Source organism: Leucoraja erinacea, chromosome 23, assembly GCF_028641065.1.
Source record: "Leucoraja erinacea ecotype New England chromosome 23, Leri_hhj_1, whole genome shotgun sequence".
NCBI lineage: Eukaryota > Metazoa > Chordata > Chondrichthyes > Rajiformes > Rajidae > Leucoraja > Leucoraja erinaceus.
Window position 1 is genome coordinate 24,261,119 of NC_073399.1, and position 25,857 is coordinate 24,286,975.

At 41.6% G+C, this 25,857-nt stretch overlaps 1 protein-coding gene across 5 annotated transcripts in view; it reads left to right on the forward strand.

The window, feature by feature from the left end:
• LOC129708397 (transient receptor potential cation channel subfamily V member 5-like) overlaps window positions 1–25,857 on the forward strand; it is a 48,798-nt gene that overhangs the window by 16,843 nt on the left and 6,098 nt on the right. For 3 of the 5 annotated variants that reach the window (XM_055654112.1, XM_055654111.1, XM_055654109.1), the window contains 11 exons: window positions 2,006–2,128; window positions 2,513–2,653; window positions 4,059–4,157; window positions 6,227–6,393; window positions 8,880–9,029; window positions 9,126–9,338; window positions 11,061–11,147; window positions 11,779–11,855; window positions 14,477–14,642; window positions 21,844–21,910; window positions 23,498–23,766. In XM_055654112.1, coding sequence (XP_055510087.1) covers window positions 2,006–2,128; window positions 2,513–2,653; window positions 4,059–4,157; window positions 6,227–6,393; window positions 8,880–9,029; window positions 9,126–9,338; window positions 11,061–11,147; window positions 11,779–11,855; window positions 14,477–14,642; window positions 21,844–21,910; window positions 23,498–23,766 — 1,559 coding nt within the window. The remainder of the gene's footprint in view (window positions 1–2,005; window positions 2,129–2,512; window positions 2,654–4,058; window positions 4,158–6,226; window positions 6,394–8,879; window positions 9,030–9,125; window positions 9,339–11,060; window positions 11,148–11,778; window positions 11,856–14,476; window positions 14,643–21,843; window positions 21,911–23,497; window positions 23,767–25,857) is intronic. The other 2 variants (XM_055654114.1, XM_055654113.1) reach the window with 1 other exon arrangement.

Below are 25,857 nucleotides of genomic sequence, written 5' to 3' on the forward strand. Positions count from 1 at the left end.
ATGACTGGTGTACCATGACACCCAGGTCTCGTTGCATCTCCCCCTTTCCTAATCGGCTACCATTCAGATAATAATCCACTTTCCTGTTTTTGCCACCAAAGTGGATAACCTCACATTTATCCACATTATACTGGAGAAGTTTTGGGAAATTTAAAGCATACTTAAAAAGGAACCAGGAAGACAAAAAGAATGCAGGAGATAACTGGTATTAAGAGACGTACAACCAATATATAAAATATATCAGGTGTATAGATAGGGTAGAGAGTCAGAAACATTTTCCTACGATGGAAATGTCAAAGATCAGAGGGCAAGTTTTAACGCAGATGGTGGTGTGCATCTGCAATGGACTGCCAGCGGTGGTGGTGAAGGGCGATAATATAGTGACATTTAAGAGGCGTTTTAGAGGGGCACATGAATATGCTGGGATGTTGGGATATGGATCAAATAAAGCATAAAGTATCCTTTATTGTCATTCAGACATTTCAGTCTGAACGAAATTGCATACCTTGCAGTCATGACATAGAATAATGTAGGCAAAGGAAATTAGTTTCGCTCGGCACAGACATTGCAGGCCGAAGGCCCTGTTCCTGTGCTGTACTCCTCTATGTTCTATGAAACCATGGAGGAAGACGTGAACATTGGGGAACTTGGGACAGTTAATGGAAATGTATTCAGGACAGTCAGTATTACGGGTTGAGGAAATGCTGAAGATCTTAAGGCGTATGAAGGTAGACAAGAGCAGCACAATGGTGCAGCAGTAGAGTTGTTGCTTTACAGTGCCAAAGACCTAGGTTCGATCCTGATTGCAGGTGTTGTCTGTATGGAGTCTGCATGTTGTCCCTGTGATGCATGGATTTTCTTTGTGTGCTTTGATTTCCTCTCACATTCCAAAGACATGCAGGTTTGTCGGTTAATTGGCTTCTTTAGATTACCCCTCGTGTGTCGGATACAAACCTGGGATGACATAGAACTGGGATATTTGGTCAGTGAAGACTCGGTGAGCAAAAGGCCTGATTCCATGCTATATCTCTAAATTAAAGTAAACTAATCTCCCGGGCATGATTAGATATATCCAAGGACACTGTCGGAAGCGAGAGAAGAAATTGCAGGAGCCCTAGCTGGGATATATGAATCATCAAGAAGAACTGCAAGGTTACTAGAGAATATTTATTAGAGTTACTAGAGAATATTCTGACGGGCACAATATAAATGCATTTGGATACCCGGGGGCTGATTAGGGATAGTCAACATGTTTTTGTACGGAGGAGATTTGGTCTCACAATTTTGATTCCGTTTTTTGAAGATGTAACCAAAAAGGTTGATGAGGACAAAGCTGTAAACTTTGTCTATAAGGACCTCCGAAAGGCATTTGACTAGCTTCCCCATGGTAGGTTGCTCTGGAAGAATAGATCGCATGGGATCCTGAATAGCTAGCCGACTGGATAGAAAATTGACTTCATGGAAGGAAGCAGATGGTGGAAGGTTGTTTTTCAGACTGGAGGTCTGTGATTAATGGTGTGCCTCAGGGATCAGTGCTGGGCCCATTGCGGTTTGTGGTTCATATGAATGATTTGAATGAGAACATACAAGGCAGGATTGGTAAATTTGCAGATTACCCTAAAGTGAGCGGTATTGTAGGTAGTGAAGATGACTATCAAAAATTAATGCAGAATCTTGATCAATGGGTAAGTGGCTGAGGAATGGTTAATGGAGTTTAATGCAGATTAAATTTTGGGAAGTCAAACCAGGGCAGGACCTTCACAGTGAATGGCAGGGTTCTGGGGAGTGTTGTAGAGCAGAGGGATCTAGAAGTGCAGGTACATGTTACTTGAAAGTAGCCTCACAGGTAAATAGAGTGGGCAAAAAGGCTTTGGGGGTCTTCCTGTGACGTTGCTTCATCTGCTGAGTTACTCCAGCATTTAATGTGTTGTTGTAAACCCGTATCTGCTGTTCCTCGTGTCTACCTTGTATAATTACAGTTGCATTATTCATTAATTCCTGGTAGGTGTGATGGGCGAAACAGCATTGCACATTGCTGCATTGTACGATAATTATGAATTTGCAAAGGTGCTCCTTGAAGAAGCGCCGGATCTTGTCAATGTACCAGCCACCTCTGAGCTGTATGAAGGTAGAGTTTTGTCATTTCAATCATTTCTTGTCCTCTTTTGATTCATTGAGTGTGATGGTGGAAGAAAATGGATGGGGAAAAATCCTAAAGATTGAAAATGGCTGGACAAAATGGCTAGTGTTGACGTAGGACTTAACAACGGAGATGGTTGTCGATTGAAATATGGAATCATGTGATTGAGAAATGACAGCTGACTAAGAGTTAATTTATGGTGGGCAGGAAGTGAGCAATGTACAAGGTGCAAAGTAAAGGTGATGTATGGTGTTTATGTTTACATTAATGAGTTGGAAAATGTTTAGTTTTGTATGTATGGAAGTATGGGCTGGCAGGGTGCAGAAGGGTACTCACTGAGGGGGACTGACAGCATGTAATTTTCTTGAGCAGGGAAAACAGCCCTGCACATTGCGGTGGCAAATGAGAATTTTCCTTTGGTTAAAGAACTGGTAAACCACGGAGCCAATGTGGCATCGTCACGTGCAACTGGGATCTTCTTCAAAAGAAGTGAAAATAATTTAGTTTATTATGGTAAGCGTTTATCATTATTTTCGGCATGAGTACATCTCACCTTACAGTGCAGCACATCTGAGTACACCTGGATCTTTACACTCAGCATTGATCCTTTCACGCCATGATCTAATCATTTGCGCAAGATTATTCCAAAGAATCTTTGAATTCTACCACTATTCTGTGTTTCCCCAAACCTTATACCTTTGTTGAATATATTTCTTTGGGAATTCTTTACTGTTTTAAATTTGTTGCCTTGTTATAAAGTTTGTTTTCAGTCACTCGTTTTAAGAATCACTTCCTTTAAAATCAACTTTTCCCTAAGTTGGCTTCCATAATCGTCCATTCAGCACACTCACAATTTAAAACTTATAAATCTTGATATTTACTGACAGAACCATGAATCTCTATGATTTTGTTAAAGCAGGAAAAATTAGATATTCATTTTTGAAATATCCCAAATGTACAAGACTCACATCGGATTATTTCATTTTTGATCATTTCATGATCAGATCATTTTTTGAGTAACAAAAAATCTAAAAACATAACTGGATTTAAAAAAAAAAAACACACCTTTGTGAAGTACAGAGAATATACAAACAAAATATCGTGTTAATATAGAATGGTAAGCAGCCAATGTTTCTGAAACTTCGGGATCAGTGTAAGAATATGGTGCAGAAACTGCATTGAAGGATCATCGGAATTTTGTTATATCTGCTTTTTATATCCATGTACCTTCTTACAATTTACAATAAAATGTCTTCTTTAATTTCCTAAAAGCATAGATTCACTTTTGAATTCTACACTATTGGGGAAAAAACATGGTTTATTAATTGATCTCACATCATTAGATGGAGCTATGTGGTGATAAAGATACAAGTATGAAAAACGTACTCGCTGGAGTTAAGAAAAAGCTCTCATCTGCAAAAAGTGTTTTTCAAAATATTGGCTCAGAGTCACTAGGAAGATGAAATATGTAGAAAATATAATACTTTACAGGCAACCTTCAAGATTAGTGTAAACGTAAAATATGATCTTTGGGTTATTCGGTTAGTGACTCCAGGGGATTCCAATAAAAAGCTAAGATATTCCTTGTAAAAAGAGGAAAATAGGCTAGGAGGAAAAGAAAATTGCAAATAAATCTATTCCACGTATCTGGGATCTTAATTCATACCCCTAATATTTAACTCAGCCCTCAGGAGCCAAATTCTCCCAGCCTGTTTTGGTTCAATTTATTTGTCGTGAACATTCTTATCAAATTTAAATTCTCCTTTTTGTCAACTATGTTATAAAAAAATATAGCATTCGGAATATGACCAATAACTAGACTGGGATGGTGTTTGAGAGGGAATGCATTAATAGACAATGTGGCATTTTCTCACCAATTCTCATTTAGTCCTTCTGATTTGCGGTCAATGTGTTTCAGGGGAGCATGTGTTATCGTTTGCGGCTTGTGTTGGGAATAAAGAGATTGTACAGTTCCTGGTTGAAAACGGAGCAGACATCAAAGCACAGGATTATCTAGGTAAGAATCCAAAATGGAAAGTCGAAGTGTTATTGAATTTCCTAGATGGAAAGTACTCATTGGTGAGCATTCTCCAGTGATGCATTTTACCCAGTCTATCAGTCTGAAGACAAGCTGGCCAAGAATAAGAAGTAGGCCCTTCAACCCTTTAAACCCTTCTCCACTGTTCAATTGGATTGTAGCCAATCTATATCTTAACTTTGCTACCTCTCCCTGGTTTCATAGAACATAGAAAAACACAGCATGGGAACAGCCCTTTCAGCCCATGATGCCCATGTCGAACATGAATTAAATTAATCTGCTCTACATATACTTCCAATCCCTGCATCTACATTTCCCTATTCAAAAGGCTCCTAAATGTTCCTATTGTAACTGCCTCCACCACCACCCCAGGCAGAGTATTCTAAGCTCCCACCACTCTATGTGTAAAAAAAAATTGCCCAGCACAATCATCTTAAAGGTATACCCTCCAATCTTTGACATTTTACCCTGGGGAAAAAAATGTCCATGCTGAGCTTTCTGTCTGGGCCTCCGCCATTGCCAGAGTGAGGCCACACGCAAACTGGAGGAGCAGAAGCAGCATCTCATGTTTCACTTCGGTAGCTTGCACCCTAATGGTATGACCATTGAATTATCTAATTTCAGGTAACTGATCTACTACCGACATCTGCCTCCTTCTTCCCCCCCCCCCCCCCCCCCCCCCCCCCCCCCCCCCCCCCCCCCCCCCCCCCCCCCCCCCCCCCCCCCCTTCTGTATGTCCCACCTGGATTAGCACTGATTCCATCATCCCCTTCCATCTAAATTTCTTCCTCTTGCATCGCAATTTGTGCCTCTTCTATCTTTCTCACATTTACATCTCTTCATCTCCGGCCTTTGTCCAGCCACCTACCTATCAACTCCACACTTTCACATGTGTATATCCATTACTTGCCACGCTCGGTGCTGCCCCCACCACTCTTCCAGCTTTCTGAATCCCACACCACAGTGGGATTACCCATTAATCTGTTGCATGAGGGAATACAAGCCTATTCTATGCAATTTGGCTTCAGTAACCCTATAAATCCCACATCACTCCAGTGACCCTTTGCTCCAGCCCTCCAAGATCCTCTTCTGCAATGCAACTTGTGATTGGCTCATAAATGTTATGTGTCGTCAAGAAGATATTTTGGGGAATATGATTCAGATGGAATATAGTCTCTCAGTCCAACAACTCTGCTGTGACGGACTCTCTTGAAGGGGGTTGGAGGGTGCAGTGTAGCCTTGTATGTGCCTGATGAGGTTTAGCTGGGAGTCTGTGTTGCAGAGTGTTTCATTCCAGAGAGAACATTAAATAGTCCAGGTTGGCATGAACAATAAACTGTGCATCGGCTCTTTGAGATGGGAGTCATGGATCTGACGGTATTATTTTAAAGAAGAAATTCTCCTTTGTATTATAGTCAAAGTTTATTCATGAACCAGCACCAAAAAAACATGGTAACCTGGTGATAATCAAATGTTCATGAATTCATAAATGATAGGAGCAGAATTAGGTGATTCGGCCCATCAAGTATACTCCGCCATTTAATCATGGCTGATCTATCTTTCCATCTTAACCCCATTCTCCTGCCTTCTCTCCTGCCTTCTCTCCTGCCTTCTCTCCTGCCTTCTCTCCTGCCTTCTCTCCTGCCTTCTGACACCCGTAGTAATCAAGAATCTTTGTATTTCTGCCTTAAAAATATCCATTGACGGCCTCCATACCTTCAGTGGCAATGAATTCCACAGATTAACCACCCTCTGACCAAAGAAATTCCTCATCATCTCCTTCCTAAAGGAACATCCTTTAATTCTGAGGCTACAACCTCAGACTCTCCCACTAGTGGTAACATTCTCTCCACATCCACTCTATCCAGGCCTTTCACTATTCGGGAACTTTCAAAGAGATCCTCCCACTGGCTGTGGGCGTGAGCTGCATTCAAATTTGCTGCTGTATTTCCTACATTACAACCATACTTTGGGACACTTTGAGGATGTGACGGGTACAATATGAATGCGACTCAATTTTTTTTTTTCTTCCAACGCATCTGTTTCAGGTAACACTGTTCTGCATCACCTGGCTATTCTGGCACAAAGTTATACAGCACAGATGTATGATTTCATCATGTCCCTTGATTCAGAGAATGGAAATCCTACTGAAACAATCACAAATACTGATGGACTGACTCCCTTCAAACTGGCTGCTCTTGAAGGAAATGTGCAGGTGACCGAATTTTTAATGCATTTCCGTTCTCGTATTTTTGTAGAAGGCTGTAGCAACAGAGTCAGGAGATCGAACTTCACATGTACAGAAAGATGTTTTCAAATACTGCAGGCAATGAAGAAAAATGACAGACCTATCCCTATAGTATTGTCTCTGTGTCAAAGGGTTACTAGACAAGGGAATGGAAGTTTATAAGGCATCATTCTTATTTTTGCTTGATCTTCATACAAATATTTTTTTTCAGCCAAGTTGAACGTAAGATGCATCAAAATCATATTGCATAAGATTATACAAAGAAGGCCATTTGGCTCATTTTGTTGCCCAAAAATCTTACTAGTCTTACTAGCTTAATTTTCAATTGTTGCATATGGTAGTAAAAAGAGTAATTTTCAGTGATGGGATAAAAAGGTTGGTCCATTACTCCCAACAAACTAGTACATAGAATCACCCACAAGAGAAGGTTAGCATTTCAAAAGCACCTTTCACATCCTACTGTGTTTTACATCTACCAAAATACTGATTGAATTGCAGTCACTGTTGTAATGTTGGTAACATGGCAGTCTATTTGTGAGTAAGAAGTTCCCATAACAGCAAAGTGATGATGGCTTGAAAATTATAACAGTTTAGTAATGCTGACTGTATGATAAATAATGGGCTGGACACACCATACCTATGCATTTATATAAAATAAGCCTTGGGATCTTTCACATAGTGAAGCAGTCAGAGTCTCACTAAATGTAGCCAATCTAAGTGCCTCAACCAAATAAGTGCATCTCCAATGCTATTATCTTCCAGTTGTATGTCAGTGTGGATTTTAGTGCTCCATCACTGGAGGTCAATAATTCATCAACATCGTGGTTGAAAACATCAATGGGCACGGTGCCTTACAATGCTATATACCACAGTGATCACAACTTCTACTGAAGTGTGGATGGCTATTGGCTCGCTAGGAGCACATCCACCCTTTGACAGGTCTTGTTTTTGGTCCTGCTGGGGGTCCACAGCCCCCTCCTCACTTGGCAAACCGGGTGGGGGAGATGGTTTAGAGGACAGACTGAGCCACAACACACCCTTTTCCACTAGCAGAACAACTACTTGGTGGCATAGCTAAATGTCCCATAGTATATCAGAGAGAAAAGGTCACTGGGCTATCAAGGATATATTAAGATGCTTAAAGAAGGGGGCAGTAAAGAAGATCTTAAATGAAAAGAGCAATGAAAGTAGCATAATGAAGGTGTTTTAAATGTGAGGTAATGTGAAGGTATGCTTGGCTAGAGTGAGGTGCAGCGGCCATGGGGCGAGAGAATGTACAGAAATAGGGAGAGATTTAAGTGAGGGGGAGTAATTTGCATGTATTCCCTGAGCAACAGGGCAATTATCAGCTGAGTGGGAGAACTGGCTGAGTGACTTGGATGTAGGCAGAGATTTGGAGGAACTGAAGTTCAGGAAGTGTAGAAGAGTGATTGGAACATTAGAATGATGATGTCCAGAGGTGCAGAGTCATGGATGAGAGTTGCCATAAAGTAGTTTGAGGCAGAATAGTTGCCAAAGATGCAAAGTGTCTGGTTCAGTTTGAAATAATGATCAAAAGAAATGTTGATATTGATGACGAGGATGATGTTTGAAGTAGTTAATTTCCACCGCCCCAACATTTGAATGGAAGAAAATGTGTCTGTGAAGATTAGATATCATCTGCACATCTCAACAATACAGTGAGGTGATTGGGGAAAAAATGGTGAAGCAGTAGACTTTGTCTCATCAGTGCTCCAGGGGGTATCACAAAGATGAAGAAGAAGGGATCAAGATTAAGCCACAGAGTAGCAGAGGACAAAGGAACGATGTTCTGACTAAAAGTAGATGGATGGGGCTGAAACCAAGTGAAGAAAATTCCACAGAGCTGGATGATAGAGGAAGCTGATGATGTTACAGGATGTTAATGCACTGTGCCACGGCAACACCTTCAGAAAGGCTTTCATCTGTGGTACTGATAAGGATCATTTCAGAGTTCCTGCAGGGACTAAGGGAAATCAACAGGAATTTTTGGGAAAGACAGGTGTGGATTTCAAAAGCAATAATTGGGTCAGATAGGATAAAAATGAAAGGGCGGTTTACAAGAACAGGGTTAAGGATGGATTTTTGAGGAGAAGAATAAGGGATAAACTAAATACATGGTGACACATTAAGTACAAGAATCCCTTGAAGTTTTCAGACTTGTAATTCTGGATGAGTACAAAGAGAGACATTTGGTTGTGGAGAACAGAAGCTGGCAATGATCAACTTCCCTCAATCTGTGAATGCTTTTGGTTGATGATAGTCGGCTCTGATTGCAATTGGTTTGATTGCTATCCACTAGTATACCACAAATTTAGAACACCACCTTATCACATGGAATAGTTGACTATCTATAGCCATTCTCAAACATCCCCTTTCCAATCCGATATAAGATAGCAATAGATAATATGTTGGATTTGTATTATCTTTTGCAGCTCTTTCAACATTTAATGAAAAAGAGAGAGCATCACATTGAATGCTTTTTCAAGACTATCTCTGGCACGTTCTGTGACCTCTCCAGCATTGACTCTTGGGATGATGACCACTCTGTCCTTGAACTGATCCTGCGCAGTAATGAGGATGAGGTGAGAAAATGAGTTCTGAACAGAATCAAGTGTTGCTGAAGATGGCTGATTGGTGGTTAATTGCTGAGCCTTTCTGCTTTTGTCTGTTTCTTGCAGGCCTTGGAGTGTCTGAACATCCCTGCAATCAAAACAATGATTCGCTTCAAGTGGAACAAATATGGAAAATATTATTTCCGAATCCTTGCTTCCATATACTTTATTCATATCATCATATTTACCTCCTGCTGCATGTTTCGTCCTCTTATACCACGGCGGGACAATGTCACAGACCCAAGAGATACCCAGATTTTGGAAGAGGCACCCTTAGATGTTAGTATCATTACATTATGGCAATGGATTGTTGTGGCTCTTAACTGCAGTTCAGAGAGAGACAACCCGTCAAGATAAGACCAGGTTCTCTGCTGCAATCTCAGTTTCTTAAATCCAGTCATTGACTGGTAAATGCTATGTCCTTCTGCTTGTATCCCTCCAAAGTTCTTGCACCATGGATTGCGAACATAGATAAGCAAGTGTAGATGATGTTTCTTGCATCAAGTAGATGCTCCCAGTTCAACATTGAAACATCAAATGTTGTCTTGTCTAACCAATCACAAACCCATGTGGGGTCAAGGTGGGTGGGCAGTAGTTTAGTTATTAACTCCATACCTGGGCATGAGACTTTGGCGGAATCTCCAAAAAACACTCTGGCCAAAGGATACACCTAGCAATGTGCCCGTAGATGATTTCCCTTTGTCATTGCTGACACCAGCTCTACCTCCTCTCCCTGGCACCCACTGGAAGCCATAGAGCGTGGGCAGACTGTGCAGCATAGCCCAGTTGACAATTACCTATGTAAATATCTTTGGAAAGTACTTCTGATTGCCTCCAAACCCATGCGCAACATGTTACATTGCTGAGTAGAAAGTGGCTGATAGGCCCTTTATATTCTGCAGCTTCTGTGAACAGGACACTGTGGAGAACTGCCTCCATGTGGATGATCCACAATGTTTCATAATCAAATAGGAACCATTTTCAGTGTGGTGTCCTCAAAACAAGAATCACACAAGGAAAGATACATTGCATATTGCTCAGAATTCCCAGATAAGAAAGCAAACTCAATGGTAGCATTTATTTCAAGAGGGCTTGTATACAAAAACAGGGATGTAATGCTGAGACTCTATAAGGTGCTGGTAAGGCCACATTTGGAATAATGCGAGTCATTTTTGGGCACCGTATCTGAAGAAGGATGTGCTGGTTCTGGAGAGGGTCCAAGGGGGTTTACAAGAATGATCCCAGGAATGAGTAGGTTAACCTATGATGACGTTTGTAGAAGAATGAGGTGGGACCTCGGTGAAACATACAGAATAGTGAAAGGCTTGGATATAGTGGATGTGTGGAGGATGTTTCCACTTGTGGGAGAGTGTGGGACTAGAGGTCATAGCTTCAGAATTAAAGGACTTCCTTTTAGGAAGGAGATGTGGAAAAAATTATTTAGTCAGAGGGTGGTGAATCTGTGGAGGCCGTCGGATATTTTTAAGGCAGAGATAGATAGATTTTTGGTTAGTATAGATGTCAGAGGTTATGGGGAGAAGGCAGGAGAATGGGGTTAGGAGGGAGAGATAGACCAGCCATGATTGAATGGTGGAGTGGACTTGATGGACGGAATGGCATAATTCTACTCCTATCAGTTATATGTTTATGACAACTTCGAGGGGGGTGCAGTTTTACCATGGAGCCCTTGTATTCAAAATTCAGCCAAATGATCATGAAAACTATGACATAGGAAAGAATGTTTATCCCACTGACTCACAGGAGTTTTAATGTGGATTTTCTGTTCTTTTGAAACTTATTTAATGAAATATTATTAAATATACCAAAGAGATTCACAATGTGGCTGAATACAGGGACCACAAAAGTGCTTACTTTTATAGTCCCATCAAAAACCAATAGTGTGTCAGTGAAGTGATGCCATAAGATCTGCTATCTGTAATGGAATAATGACAATTACTCTTTTCATTCTTGAACCATTTAATCTGTGCCTCTTGTTTCCAGCTCTGCTATGTATCAAAAGAAGATTATATCCGTTTAGTGGGGGAAATCATTTCTGTCTTTGGAGCCATTGTTATCCTTCTTGTAGAAGTAAGAACATTTATCTTTCTTTGTGTGATGAATGGAAGCGAGCATTGTCTTTAAAAAAATATCACAGCAAGTTAGAAATCAATAAAAGACAAATTTAAACTTGACTGGTAGAGGTTAATATGTCCCTACAGTCACAGACATTCATAGAGTCATACAGCATGGAAATAGATTCTTCAGCCCAACTTGCCCATGCTGACCAAGATGCCCGATCTACATTAGTCGCACCTGCCTGAGTTTGGCCCATATTCCTCCAAACCTTTCCTATCCATATATCAGTTCAAATGTCTTTTAAATGTTTTTACAGTTGCACCTGCCCCAACCACCTCCTCTGGCAGCTCATTCCTTACACCCACCTGTGTGAAAACTATTATATCTTTCCCCTCTCACTTTAGGCCAGGTTCCAATCCTGACCTTGGGTCCTGTATGTGTGGAGTTTTCCCTGTGACCCCATCGGCTTACTATGAGTTCTCTGGATTCCCTCTCCGTCCTAACGATGTGCAAGTTGATTGGTTAATTGACCACCATATATTACCCAGAGTGTGTGAGCAAGTGGTGGAATCTGGAGGAGGTTCGTGTGAATGTGGGGAGAATAAAAATGTGTGAGATGCATATTTTAATTACCTTTCCCTAGATTGTTGATCTCTTACGGTATGGAACATCAGGATATTTTGGGAAAACTGTTCTTGGAGGCCCATTCCATGTTGTAATGTAAGTAGAATAATAGTAGTTTTCTAAGTAAATATGATAATTGGTGTGTTAACAGCAGATATTTTATATTTTCATTTTTAACACTGTCCTTCTGAATCATTTATGACACAGCTTGTCATCGTTCATATGAGATGGGAAGATTTTGTTTTGCAATATCCAGAAATGCAATAATGGATATATGCTTGAAAAAAAGGTATATTTATTGAGAGTATGATGCATTGGATTTGCCTGTGTAGGTTCGGACTAAACCATGATTGGTGGAATAGCACTTTGTATTGTAAGGCTTTATGAACAGTTCTCCGAGGTGGGAGATTGCAAATTTCACATGGTCCGCCCTGTTTCGACGAATGTAATCAGCCTGGCGTGCAGAATCAAATAAGATCAAATAGAACAAGTTGTCCGACAACTTTAGGCTGTGCACGCAATACACAAGAAGAAGAAGATCTGTTCTCTGATTCCTGCTTTCCATGTAACTGCTCTTTTATTGATCTGCTTTTGGAGGAACATCTGAAGCTGTTTTCCCCCCCCCCCCCACATTCTCTGAGTCTGTCCTTAAACTGATCTGTCTTTCAACTGCTCCACACTTTTAAAAAGAAACTACTGCTTTCAGCAGGATTTTGGTTACGACAAGCAATTGGTTACACCATAAGCAATTTCCAATCCTTTCCCTCAGGGTTTATTTTTTTGTACCACGGATGTTGATGCTGAGATCAGCACAATTTATCTGGGTATGCATTCCCCCAACATTTCCACTGGAAAGTGATCAAAATTGGGAACTCGAAGAGGCAATCTAGCAAGTTTTTTACCTTTTAAGAAGATATTCCGATTTATCTTTCTTTGGCTCTAAGTTAATATAACCATATAACAATTACAGCACGGAAACAGGCCATCTCGGCCCTACAAGTCCATGCCGAACAAATTTTTTTCCACTTAGTCCCACCTGCCTGCACTCGTACCATAACCCTCCATTCCCTTCTCATCCATATGCCTGTCCAATTTATTTTTAAATGATACCAATGAACCTGCCTCCACCACTTCCACTGGGAGCTCATTCCACACCGCCACCACTCTCTGCGTAAAGAAGTTCCCCCTCATATTACCCCTAAACTTCTGTCCCTTAATTCTGAAGTCATGTCCTCTTGTTTGAATCTTCCCTATTCTCAAAGGGAAAAGCTTGTCCACATCAACTCTGTCTATCCCTCTCATCATTTTAAAGACCTCTATCAGGTCCCCCCTTAACCTTCTGCGCTCCAGAGAATAAAGACCTAACTTATTCAACCTATCTCTGTAACTTAGTTGTTGAAACCCAGGCAACATTCTAGTAAATCTCCTCTGTACTCTCTCTATTTTGTTGACATCCTTCCTATAATTGGGCGACCAAAATTGTACACCATACTCCAGATTTGGTCTCACCAATGCCTTGTACAATTTTAACATTACATCCCAGCTTCTATACTCAATGCTCTGATTTATAAAGGCTAGCATACCAAAAGCTTTCTTTACCACCTATATGAGATTCCACCTTCAAGGAACTATGCACGGTTATACCCAGATCCCTCTGTTCAACTGTATTCTTCAATTCCCTACCATTTACCATGTACGTCCTATTTTGATTTGTCCTGCCAAGGTGTAGCACCTCACATTTATCAGCATTAAACTCCATCTGCCATCTTTCAGCCCATTTTTCCAAATGGCCTAAATCACTCTGTAGACTTTGGAAATCCTCTTCATTATCCACCTGGTGTGCCGACAATAACCTCATCCTCAACTCCAAAAAGACGAAGGAGATTATTGTCGACTTCAGGCAGACCAGAGGAGGCAGTCATACCCCCATCCACATCAACGGGACTGAGGTGGAGCGCGTCTCCAGCTATAAATTCCTCGGAGTGCATATCTCGGAGGACTTGTCCTGGTCCCTCAACACCTCCAAGCTGATCAAAAAGGCACAGCAGCGCCTTTACTTCCTTAGGAGGCTCAAGAAAGCCCACCTGTCCCCCCAGATCCTGACCAACTTTTACCGCTGTACCATAGAGAGTATCCTGACCACCTGCTTCACGGTATGGTACAGCAGCTGCACTGCTGCGGACAGGAAAGCACTACAACGGGTGGTGAAAACCGCGCAGCACATCATCGGTGCCCCGTTCCCTGCCATGGATGCCCTCCACCGAAAACGGTGTCTGAGACGGGCTGGGAAGATCATCAAAGACCCCTCACACCCCAACCATGGACTGTTTGCCCTCCTCCCATCAGGGAGGCGGTACAGGAGCCTCAGGTCACGTACCAGCAGGATGAGGAAAAGCTTCTATAACAACACAATCACACTGCTGAACTCGGAGTCCCAACGATAGACTCTCTGGTCCCTCCGTCCCCCTTTGTTTAATCATTCTGTATTTCCTGATTATTCAGTATCTTCTCTCTTTCTATTTTTTTCTTGTCTTTTCTCTTTATGTACAACTACTACGGTCTGACGCAAAACTGCATTTCGTTGTATTGATACTTGTATTTGTGCGATGACATTAAAGTTGAATTGAATTGAAAATGGTTAATGATTTATTTTTTCCCAACAATAAGCTTTGCAAAGTTTACCCACTCATTTAACCATTGTCTTCCTCCTTCAACAGCATCTGCTATGCATTACTGGTGTTATTGATTTCCGTTCTTCGACTGACGAGTGCCGGTGTGGAGGGGTTCTTCATGGCCATTGCCATTGCTCTGGCTTGGTGCAATTCCATGTACTTTGCTCGAGGTTTCAGGATGCTTGGGCATTTTGCCATCCTGCTCCAAAAGGTAAATGAGCCAAGCATTTAATTTAAATGTATATGTGTGACAATTGTTTTTTAGACTGATATATTTTGCTAATATGGAACAGAATATTCAAAATTGGAATGGACAAGAAAAAAAAGGATACGAAAACCTTATAACACGGTACAGGTATAAAGCCTGTTGGCTCATAGCTCCATTGACCTGGGTTTAATCCTCTGTTTGGGTGCTGTCTGTGTGGAATTTGCACAATGTCCCTGTGCCCACATGGGTTTCTCCATGGTGCTCTGTCTTCCCCCACATAGAGTCATAGACCAAACCAACACCCGCAGAAAACTCCTTCACAATGATAGGAAGAGTTGATATCGAAGGACCTAAAAGCGACGTTGCTATGAATGCTTGGGCACCACAAGGCAGTTAACCCTGTGGAAACTTTGCTGATGCCTCTTGCTTAAAACTCAAAACCCAGAGAACTGAGGATATGCTTTCACGGTTGTCTTTTTTACTGAAAATCAGGAGAAAGTGGCCATTTGCCCTTCTGCACCACAGGAAGCTTCTGTCCTCTCTGAGCTCATCTTAGGACACTTGCATTACGGTGTGACAGGTATATCATCCCTGTCAAACTCCCCACCTGCCACTGGGCGGAATACAAATGGGAATAGCATAGGGCTAGTGTGATGGGTGCTTGATGACCAGTTCAGATGATGGGCTGAAGGACCTGTTTTCATGCACTATGACTCGCCATAAGAAATCTTTCTGCAGTCAATGAAAATGGAAAGGTACTCCACCCCTCCTCCCATCTAGAATCTTTGTAGTCCACCTGATCAACACTGATTGCTGTGGTATTAAGTAGGTTAGTTGGAATCAAAGATCTTATAGCGGAGCAAGATAGACCACTCCTCCGAAATCTAATGGACTGACGTGTAGTACGTAACGGAACGTCACAGCCGCCATTTCTTAATGCGAAACGCGACTTCCGGTATGCCACCCGCTGAAATCCAAAGCAAAGATTATATAGCTCCGCTATAATATTTGATCCAAAGCAAAGATCCTCGAGTATCTTGTAGAGGGAACAGCCCCCTCCTTTGCGTAGTTTCCCTTGCATTGTATTGTGCAGTTTCCCTTGTATTGCTTTAACACACACTGCACAAAATTAAATTTAACGTATATATATTTTATATATTTATATGAATGTGTGTCTGTGTGTGAGAGGCAAGTTAGAGATAATAAAGTTTATTCTCATGGATCAGAAGCAACTTTGATTTAAATAATCACTATTAATTTATTTGTCTTGTAAGATGATATACATAAACCATAAAGGCAATTATATATATAATTATATAGTAATAATAAATATATGCATATATATATATATATTTATACACACATATATATACACATACATATATACACACATACATATATACATACATACATACACATGTATACACATACAAATGCACACATACATATGGATACATTTATATGCATACATATATACACACATATATAAACATATATATACATACATATATACACACATATACATATACATGCATATGTACACATACATATATATTTATACATATGATCATTTTCCAACGATCAATAGATTTACGATCAGTTCCTGTGGATTGGAGGATAGCTATCCCACTTTTCAAGAAAGGAGCGTGATAGAAAACGGGGAATTACAGACCAGTTAGCCCGACTTTGGTGGTGTGAAAGATGCTAGAGTCAATTATTAAAGATGTAATAATGGGGCATTGGATAGCAGTAAAAGGATTAGTCCAAGTCAACATGGATTTATGAAAGGGAAATCATGTTTGACTAATCTTCTGGATTTTCTTTGCCGCAAGGCTTGGTGTTGGGGCCGCAACTGTTTACCATATATATATTAATGATTTGGAAAAGGGAATTAGGAGCAAAACTAATGCATACATACCTAATTATGTGAGGTAAGAGAAACAAGTAGAGTAGCTATGGAAACTATGAGGATCAAAGAAGAGGAAATACTGACACTTTTGAGAAATATAAAAGTGGATAAGTCTCCAGGTCCGGACAGGATATTCCCCAGGACATTGAGGGAAGTTAGTGTCGAAATAGCAGGGGCTATGACAGAAATATTTCAAATGTCATTAGAAACGGGAATAGTGCCGGAGGATTGGCATACTGCGCATGTTGTTCCATTGTTTAAAAAGGGGTCTAAGAGTAAACCTAGCAATTGTAGACCTGTTAGTTTGACGTCAGTGGTGGGCAAATTAATGGAAAGGATACTTAGAGATAATATATATAAGCATCTGGATAAACAGGGTCTGATTAGGAACAGTCAACATGGATTTGTGCCTGGAAGGTCATGTTTGACTAATCTTCTTGAATGTTTTGAAGCGGTTACTAGGGAAATTGACGAGGGTAAAGCAGTGGATGTTGTATATATGGACTTCAGTAAGGCCTTTGACAAGGTTCCTCACGGAAGGTTGGTTAAGAAGGTTCAATGGTTGGGGATTAATGGAGGAGTAGCAAGATGGATTCAACAGTGGCTGAATGGGAGATGCCAGAGAATAATGGTGGATGGGTGTTTGTCAGGTTGGAGGCCAGTGACTAGTGGGGTGCCACAGGGATCTGTGTTGGGTCCACTGTTGTTCGTCATGTACATCAATGATCTGGATGATGGTGTGGTAAATTGGATTAGTAAGTATGCAGATGATACTAAGATAGGTGGGGTTATGGAAAATGAAGTAGATTTTCAAAGTCTACAGAGAGATTTATGCCAGTTGGAAGAGTGGGCTGAAAGATGGCGGATAGAGTTTAATGCTGATAAGTGTGAGGTGCTACATCTTGGCAGGACAAATCAAAATAGGACGTACATGGTAAATGGTAGGGAATTGAAGATTGCAGGTGAACAGAGGGATCTGGGAATAACTGCACAGTTCCCTGAAAGTGGAATCTCATGTAGATAGGGTGGTAAAGACAGCTTTTGGTGTGCTGGCGTTTATAAATCAGAGCATTGAGTATAGAAGTTGGGATGTAATGTTAAAATTGTACAAGGCCAATTTTGGAGTATGGTGTACAATTTTGGTCGCCTAATTATAGGAAGAATGTCAACAAAATAGAGAGAGTACAGAGGAGATTTACTAGAATGTTGCCTGGGTTTCAGCAACTAAGTTACAGAGAAAGGTTGAACAAGTTACTGCTTTATTCGTTGGAGTGCAGAAGGTTAAGGGGGGACTTGATAGAGGTATTTAAAATGATGAGAGGGATAGACAGAGTTGACGTGGATAAGCTTTTCCCACTGAGAGTAGGGAAGATTCAAACAAGGGGACATGATTTGAGAATTAAGGGACAGAAGTTTAGGGGTAACATGAGGGGGAACTTATTTACTCAGAGAGTGGTGGCTGTGTGGAATGAGCTTCCAGTGAAGGTTGTGGAGGCAGGTTGTTTTTATAATTTAAAAATAAATTGGATAGTTATATGGACGGGAAAGGTATGGAGGGTTATGGTCTGAACGCAGGTGTATGGGACTAGGGGACAATACGTGTTCGGCACGGACTAGAAGGGTCGAGATGACCTGTTTCCGTGCTGTAATTGTTATATGGTTATATGGTTACATGTTTAAATTCATCTGATAAGTTGGTCAAATAACATGGGCACCTTCTTGCTTTTTTTGAGACATGGATTTTTTAAATGTCTCATTGCAACACATTTGTGGGTCCGCAGTATTTTGTACCAACCCCCACAATTTCAAATAATTCTAAATTGAACTTCTTAAACAAGGAAAACAATTTTTATTTACATAATTTTGTGCGCGACATATACAGGGTTGCAGTGTTTAGCATATCAGCTAATCAATAAAAGTGATGACAAATTTAACACATTTCAAACAAAGGACACCATTTCCAACATACACAATCACTAGACTAAGTGCGACCCGTTGGGTCCCAGCCTCACAGGGGAGGGCTGGTCACCCAATGCAATATTCCACCTCCCCAACAATTCCTATATTGCTGGCCAGTTGGGGGGAGGGGCTTTTTGTTGCGCTAATGTGGGTGTTGTGGGCCAAAGGGACTGGTTTCCAGAGGGCTAGTATGGACATTGTGGGCCGAATGGATTCTTGGGCTGGCAGCTCAATCACTAAGTCCAGGCAACTCAGTCACTGAAGCCTGGCAGTACAGTCACTCAGACCTGGCAGGCTGGAAGCTCAGAAACTGCCAGAAATTCTGCCCAAAACAGGTGACTCTGTGAGAGAGAAGGTTGAGAGGGTGGACTGAATGGATTATTGGGCTGGCAGTTCAGTCACTTACGGCTGGTGGGCTGGCAGTTCAGTCACTTACGGCTGGTGGGCTGGCAGTTCAGTCACTTACAGCTGGTGGGCTGGCAGTTCACTTACTCACGGCTCGTGGGTTGGCAGTTCAGTCACTGACAGCTGGAGGGCTGGCAGTGCAGTCACTGACAGCTGGAGGGCTGGCAGTGCAGTCACTGACGGCTGGAACCGATATTGCGCCAACACACTCTATTTTAAATATTTCATAATAGACATGGTTAACATTTTATTTCCGACATGCATGACAAGATTTACACAATTCACATTATTCTGTGCGCGAGTTATACAGGATTGCAGTGTTCAGCATATCAGCTAACCAGTGAAAGTGATGTACAATTTAACGTATGTAACACAATGATAGCCCCACCCCTGCTTCACCAAAGAGCAAAATGTCCAACGTAGATACAATAATAAATATATCGCCATTTGCATTAGTTTTGTGCAGTTAACAAATCACAATTTCACACAATGTACATAAGACGGCAGTTATTTGACAAATACTCTGCAGTTCGGTGCAGGAGATCTTGGCGATGAGTATTCTGGACCCACTGTTGACATCTGAAATTACAGGAGATATCATTTAGGATTAACTAATAAGAAAAAAATGATCATTACTACATGCCTGAACAATGGATGATATATCACTTAAATACAATTGTTTTCAGTTGTGTGGAGAGATGAAGATATTGTATATTGAAGATGCTTTTTGCCTCTAATATGTCAATTTACCTTAAATGTAGAAGAGCTTATTAAAATCTTCTTACAAAAACCATTAGGTATTTTCTTTTAATGCTCTTTTGGACCCAAGGCATAGCAGAGCTGCCAACTCTCACGAAGAGGTAAGGGAGGGAAGGGAGGGAGATCGAGAGAAGAGAGGGAGAGATCGAGAGAAGAGAGGGAGAGAGAGAGATCGAGAGGGGAGAGAGAGATAGAGAGGGGAGAGGGAGAAGGGGGACAGGGAGAAGGGGGAGAGGGAGAGTGGAAAGATAGCACATTATAACGTGCAGCCGTCCCATTCCGACCAAGGATTATAGAGCAGATCTCCTCTAGTATCTTTGATTGCGGCCGCCGCCGCCGCCGAACCCCCCGGCCGCCATTGCACCCAAAGATGATAGAGCAGAGTTATGTAATCTTTGATTACACCATTCTTCATGGCGGGCTTGTGATCTTTGCTTGTGATGTCTCGGCAATTCAAGGGACATAGCGGGTAACAGCCGTCGCCTTCCTTCCCGGACACGAATCTGAGCTCGAAAAATCTCCTGGTCGGCCTAATGTGTCCCGCGGGCCATATTTTGGAGACCAATCCCTTACAAGAACAAAACCCAAAACGTACAGAAGTGTTAAAATTGTCTGTATTATTGTGGTAAGTAAAGATCTATTAAAAATAAGTCTACTAACTTTCTAATGTACCGACAAACCTAGTTTCCCAATGGCCGTTGATGGGAGAAAAGAAAATAACATTTTCACGACAGAATATCGACTGAAAATAATAATAATATTTTCTTACCTTTCTTTTTTATTGGGGAACCTAAAGAATGACAGGTCGGGTTGTTTAGATTTACGATTAGAACAATTGATAGCAGAGCAGTGAGATGAAGATTTAGATGAGGACGCCATGACAGCCCAATAAAATGCCTCAAAAAATGGCGTCGACAATCACACACGTCATACTACGCGTTTTTCGAGGAGTGGTCTATCTTGCTCCACTATAAGATCTTTGGTTGGAATGGGGTTCACAATTTCCTGTGGCAAATGTCTGTGCTTCACCACCACAATAGAATTGTCTTTCATTGGAGCAAGGATCCATTTATAATCAAATAGATCAGCTCATACTATCAGAAACAATCGCATCTATTCCAAGACGAGCCAGGCATTATCAGACACAATACATCCAGTACTATTTTCACCTAATGTCAACACAAGAAACTGCCGATGCTACAGTGTTGAGCAAAAAACGAATTGTTGTTGGATCTCGATGGATGAGGCTGCGGCAGCCACTTTTGATTTACACCTAATGTTGTTTGGTTCCATTCAAGGAAACATGGAGAGATATTAAACTGGGCTGCAACTATTGAATGGATGAATTATCCCATCTTCAGCATATAAATTAGAGATACTGGAAACTTCAACAATAAGATTATAGATTTTTATTAGTTAACAGTAGAACAGGAGGATGATGGCTGGCCTTAGTGGAGCATCACAACGACTGGGAAGGCAGATGAAAGCTACAGCAGAAATGGGTCTCCAGCCATCTTGGATTCCATGCCTCTAGATCCTAATTTAGATCTGTCAAGGACTGTGTGGTGGCTGTCTCTGCACCTGTCTCCCCACGTTAGGCAAAGTCACGCACTGGCGTCCTCCAACCCTGGAGGCACCCATGGTCCGCCATGTCCGAAGGGGGCCTAAGAAGAAGAACAGTTCCATGGAACAAGGAAAGGGGCACAGGTTCGAATGGCTGAGTGGGCTCTCCCTGTTCAAAAGTTTGTAAGTCTCATAGTGAAGGCAAATGGATAGAGTTGAAGGCAGAAAATTCATTTCTGCTGAATCCTGTGGTGCACTTTGTGTGTGTGTGTGTGTGTGTGTGTGTGTGTGCGTGCTGTAACGATACAGCTATGTAATAATCTTTATTTTTCATCAAGCCAATCTACTTGGGAAGAATTTAAAAAATCCTTGACTATAAATGATAGTCATTGTTAATCATGATCAATACATTCACATAACATTTATTTCTTCAGTATTTTAATGAAATTGTTTTATTTCTGTATATAGATTATAGTTAGATAATACATTAGCAATTTACAATATTTGTTCCTGCAAAGATTTGTTCTTGTTCATGCCACAGACAGTTATCTGAAAGTTCAGCTCATTAGGGAATATATTCATTAACAATTTTATTTATTTATCCCACAGATTATTTTGGAGAAATTTTTGACATTTGTAATATTAATGGTGATGGTGCTGATAGCATTTACCACAGGTAAATCTAGTTAAATCTATTTTTTAATTCATGTGTGTAATATTTTCCCCAATGTGATGTGCTGTCCGATATTGGTTAGAATTTGATGGACTATTTTCCCTGTTTTTGCCATTTTATTTAATGTAGAATTTACATTGGAATCAAACGATCACTATTATAACATGTAAACTGACTCCATCAAATCCACCTCAATACTTCCCCTTAAAGCCATCTATCTGCTCTGCTGCTTTGTATCTTCCCATCAACTTATTTCTGTTCCTCTATTCCATTTAAGATCTTAATCCTCAGAGTGTTTTTGGTGAATGGACAGCACAGTGGTGCAGTGGTAGAGCTACTGCTTCACAGCACCAGAAACCCAGGTTCAATACTGACGTCAGGTGCTGTCTGTGTGGAATTTGCACATTCCCCCGGTGACCTTCAGGTTTGTAGGTTAATTGGTCACTGTAAATTACCCCTTGTGCGTTGGATGTGGAAGGAAAAGTGGGTTAACAGAACTAATATGAATGGGCGATCCATTGTCCATGTGGCCAAGTACCTATTTGCACTCTGAATCTGCAAATTAAACTGATGGTTATGATTAGGATCTACTGTCTGATGGGGTGTAAGATACCGATTCAATAGTGGACTTCAAAAGGGAATTATATGATAACTTTAATGGAGAGGGAATTGCAGGAATATGGGAAAGTGATTGTGAACTAGATTCCTCATTGAATGTGTGGTGCACTGAATGGCTTCCTTCCTTACTGTGCTACTCTATGATTCTGTTCCAAATGTATAACAATGTTGGCATTGAGCTCTCTTTGGCACCTCTTTGCATTTCTCTGCTTCCTCGTGGATCCGTCACGGGCATGATGGGGTGAATGACCTTCTCCTATTCAGCATATCTGCAGCCCTCGGCATTTTGGCCTTGTTAGCTAATTCAATACCATTCTGCCAAAAACAAAAAGACACAAAGTGCTGGAGCAACTCAGAGGGTCAGGGAGCATTGCCAGAGAACATGGATAGGTGACGTTTTGGGTCTGGGCCCTTCTTCAGACCTGACCCGAAATGTCACCTATCCATGTTCTCCAGGGATGCTGCCAGACCCACAGGGTTACTCCAGTATTTTGGGTCCTTTTTGTAAACCAACATCTGTAGCTCATTGTTTTTACTTAAAATATCGATCCATGTCTGTGGAATTCTCTGGCTCAGAAGGCGGTGGAGGCAGGTTCTCTGGATGCTTTCAAGAGAGAACTAGATAGTGCTCTTAAAAATAGCGGAGTTAGAGGATATGGGGAGAAGGCAGGAATGAGGTACTGATTGGGGTTGATCAGCTGTCATCACATTAAATGGCGGTGCTGGCTCGAAGGGCCGAATGGCCTACTTCTGCACCTATTGTCTATTGTCTATTTCAAAAGTAACTCCATTAGACATACACTTTTGATCTTCTCGCCCACCCTATAACTCCTCATATGGCCAAATTTTCCTTATTTTCTTATGTCCTATGTGGCATTTGTCTAATGTTTTTTTTAACTCCCTATATAACACATCCATGTCATCCCATTAGGTTTGGAGATTGATGTTGATAATTATTTATTTTTATTTCAGCTTTACATTTATCATTCCAAGAGCTTGATCCAGTCCAATGGGTTCGTTTTAATGGCTATAAGAATCTGATGTTCCTCATCTTCATGCTCTATTTTGGACTCCTCGATATCCCACTGAACTATGAGAAGCACACACCTTTCATGGTCAAGATTTTATATGTGTCCTACATTATGATGACTTTCCAGTTGATGGCCATTCTCTTCATCTTCTTGATTGCCCATACACTCCGGCGGGTGATGAAGCAATGTGATGTACTCTGGCGAGCTCAGGTGCTAGGATTATATATATTTATTTGTCTGTTTGCCTCGGTTCATACACATTTATTTGTCTATTGCGGCATAGTAATCAATAGGTTGACCTTGCATAATATCAATAAGCCTAAATCCATGCTCCCAGCGGGCATGGCATTTGCAAAAGATGCATTCCCGCATTTATTTACCATTCATCGCTACTTTGATCATCTCAAAGTGGTTGTCAGTATTTTAATTTAGGGAACTTGACAGTCATTTTGTGTATAGCAAGCTCTCATAAACAATGATTTAAGGGTCTCGACCCAAAACGTCATCCATTCCTTCTCTCCAGAGATGCTGCCTGTCCTGCTGAGTTACTCCAGCACCTTTTGTCTCTCTTCGGTTTAAACCAGCATCTGCAGTTCCTTCCTACATACTAAGTTTCCGAATGTTTCTGATGGATACATTTTGAAGTGCACATCCAGAACTCATCTGATTTTCTTTGAAATACCTTAATTAAATCTTTCATGTCCACTTGAAAGGACAGAAGGGGCCATGGTTTAATATCTCATTTAAAAGACATCAACTCAAGTGTGGCATTGCAGAAAAAAATATCTGCGTGATGTCCAATTGGAGTCCTTGAAGTAGAAATAGGTCATATCCACTTGCAGAGCTCCATGACCCTTTAAATTTGATTTGATCATGTCCCCATGTAATGTCTTGTGATATTGCTGTAGCCATTGGGTACATGGTTGCTGTCCCTGTGGCTACACTAACCTTTTGTAGCCACGCAGCTCCAACAAATGAACATAATATATAGCATCCATCTTTTACATGAAAAGCTATCAATTTCATTAAAACACATTCATTAACATTCTTCTGTCAACAGTATTAGTTACTTTCTCAAAAGATTATGATACGTTTGTCAGATATGGTCAATTCTTTACAAATCATGTTTATTATGATTAACTCAACATTTTCTGTGCTCAATCAGTCTTCAGAACATATAACATAGGACAGTACAGCACAGGAACTGGAACTGCTCTCAACTGTTGTCTGTCTTTTCACCGTTTTATTTTTATTTCTAGTTAGTTAAAGTGTTTTGTTTGGAGGTCTAGACTTTTTTGTGTGGGGGGGGGGGGGGAACTGCCTTTCAGGGTCCCTACCTGGTCGGAGAGGCAGCTTTTCTCCGGGCTGCAGCTTTGACCTGTCCTCGCGGCCTACCAGCGGGCCTGGAGCGGCGTTTCCTGTCGCGGACCGCCCAGAACCTCTGCTTCGGTGGCGGCACAGCGCTGGAGTGCTATCGTGGAGCGGGCGATGCCTTGCCTGGGTTGCCGCGCTGGAGCTCCGGTGAGCTGAGACCGCCGGGTAAAACATCGCGGAGCTGCGGGACTGTGGAGCGGCCGGCTGCGGGCGGCGGCGCCGAACTTTACACCGGGAGCCTGGGATCTCGCGGCGAGATCGCCAGTTGTGGGGCTCCAACCGGCGCAGCCTTGTCGGCTTCGGAAGCCGCGGCCTCCAGTATGGAGGCGGCCGTTCCAGGGTTCCCATGCCGCTGTGAGGGCTCTCCCGACGCCGGAGCACCACCACCCGGCAAGAACGGCCAGGAACATCGGGCCTCCGTAGAGGCAACTGGAGGCCTCAATATGCCTGACTATGGGTGAACTGGGGTTGGGGACTGGACTTTGTGCCTTCCCTCATGGTGGGAGCCATTGTGGTGGGATGTTCTTTGTGTTTAAGACTCTCATGGGTGTTATGTCTGTATTCTTTCTTTGTGTGCTGCAAAATGGCAAAAAGCATTTCACTTCATTACACCTCGGTGTATGTGAATGTGACCAATAAAATACCTTTGATACTTTGATACTTTGAACTGCCTGCACCTGTACTCCATATGCCTATCTAAAAGCCTTGTAAATGCCACTATCGTGTCTGCCTCCACCAACACCCCTGGCCCCCACCACTCTCTATGTAAAAAAACTTTCCCCCGCATCTCTATTAAACTTTCTCCTCTCCAGCGTTGAACATTTCCACCCTGGGAGAAACGTACTGACTCCATCTGCCTCTCATATTTGTATATACCTATATTTCGTTAAGTACAATCCACTCGGATCTTTATATATTAGTTTAATT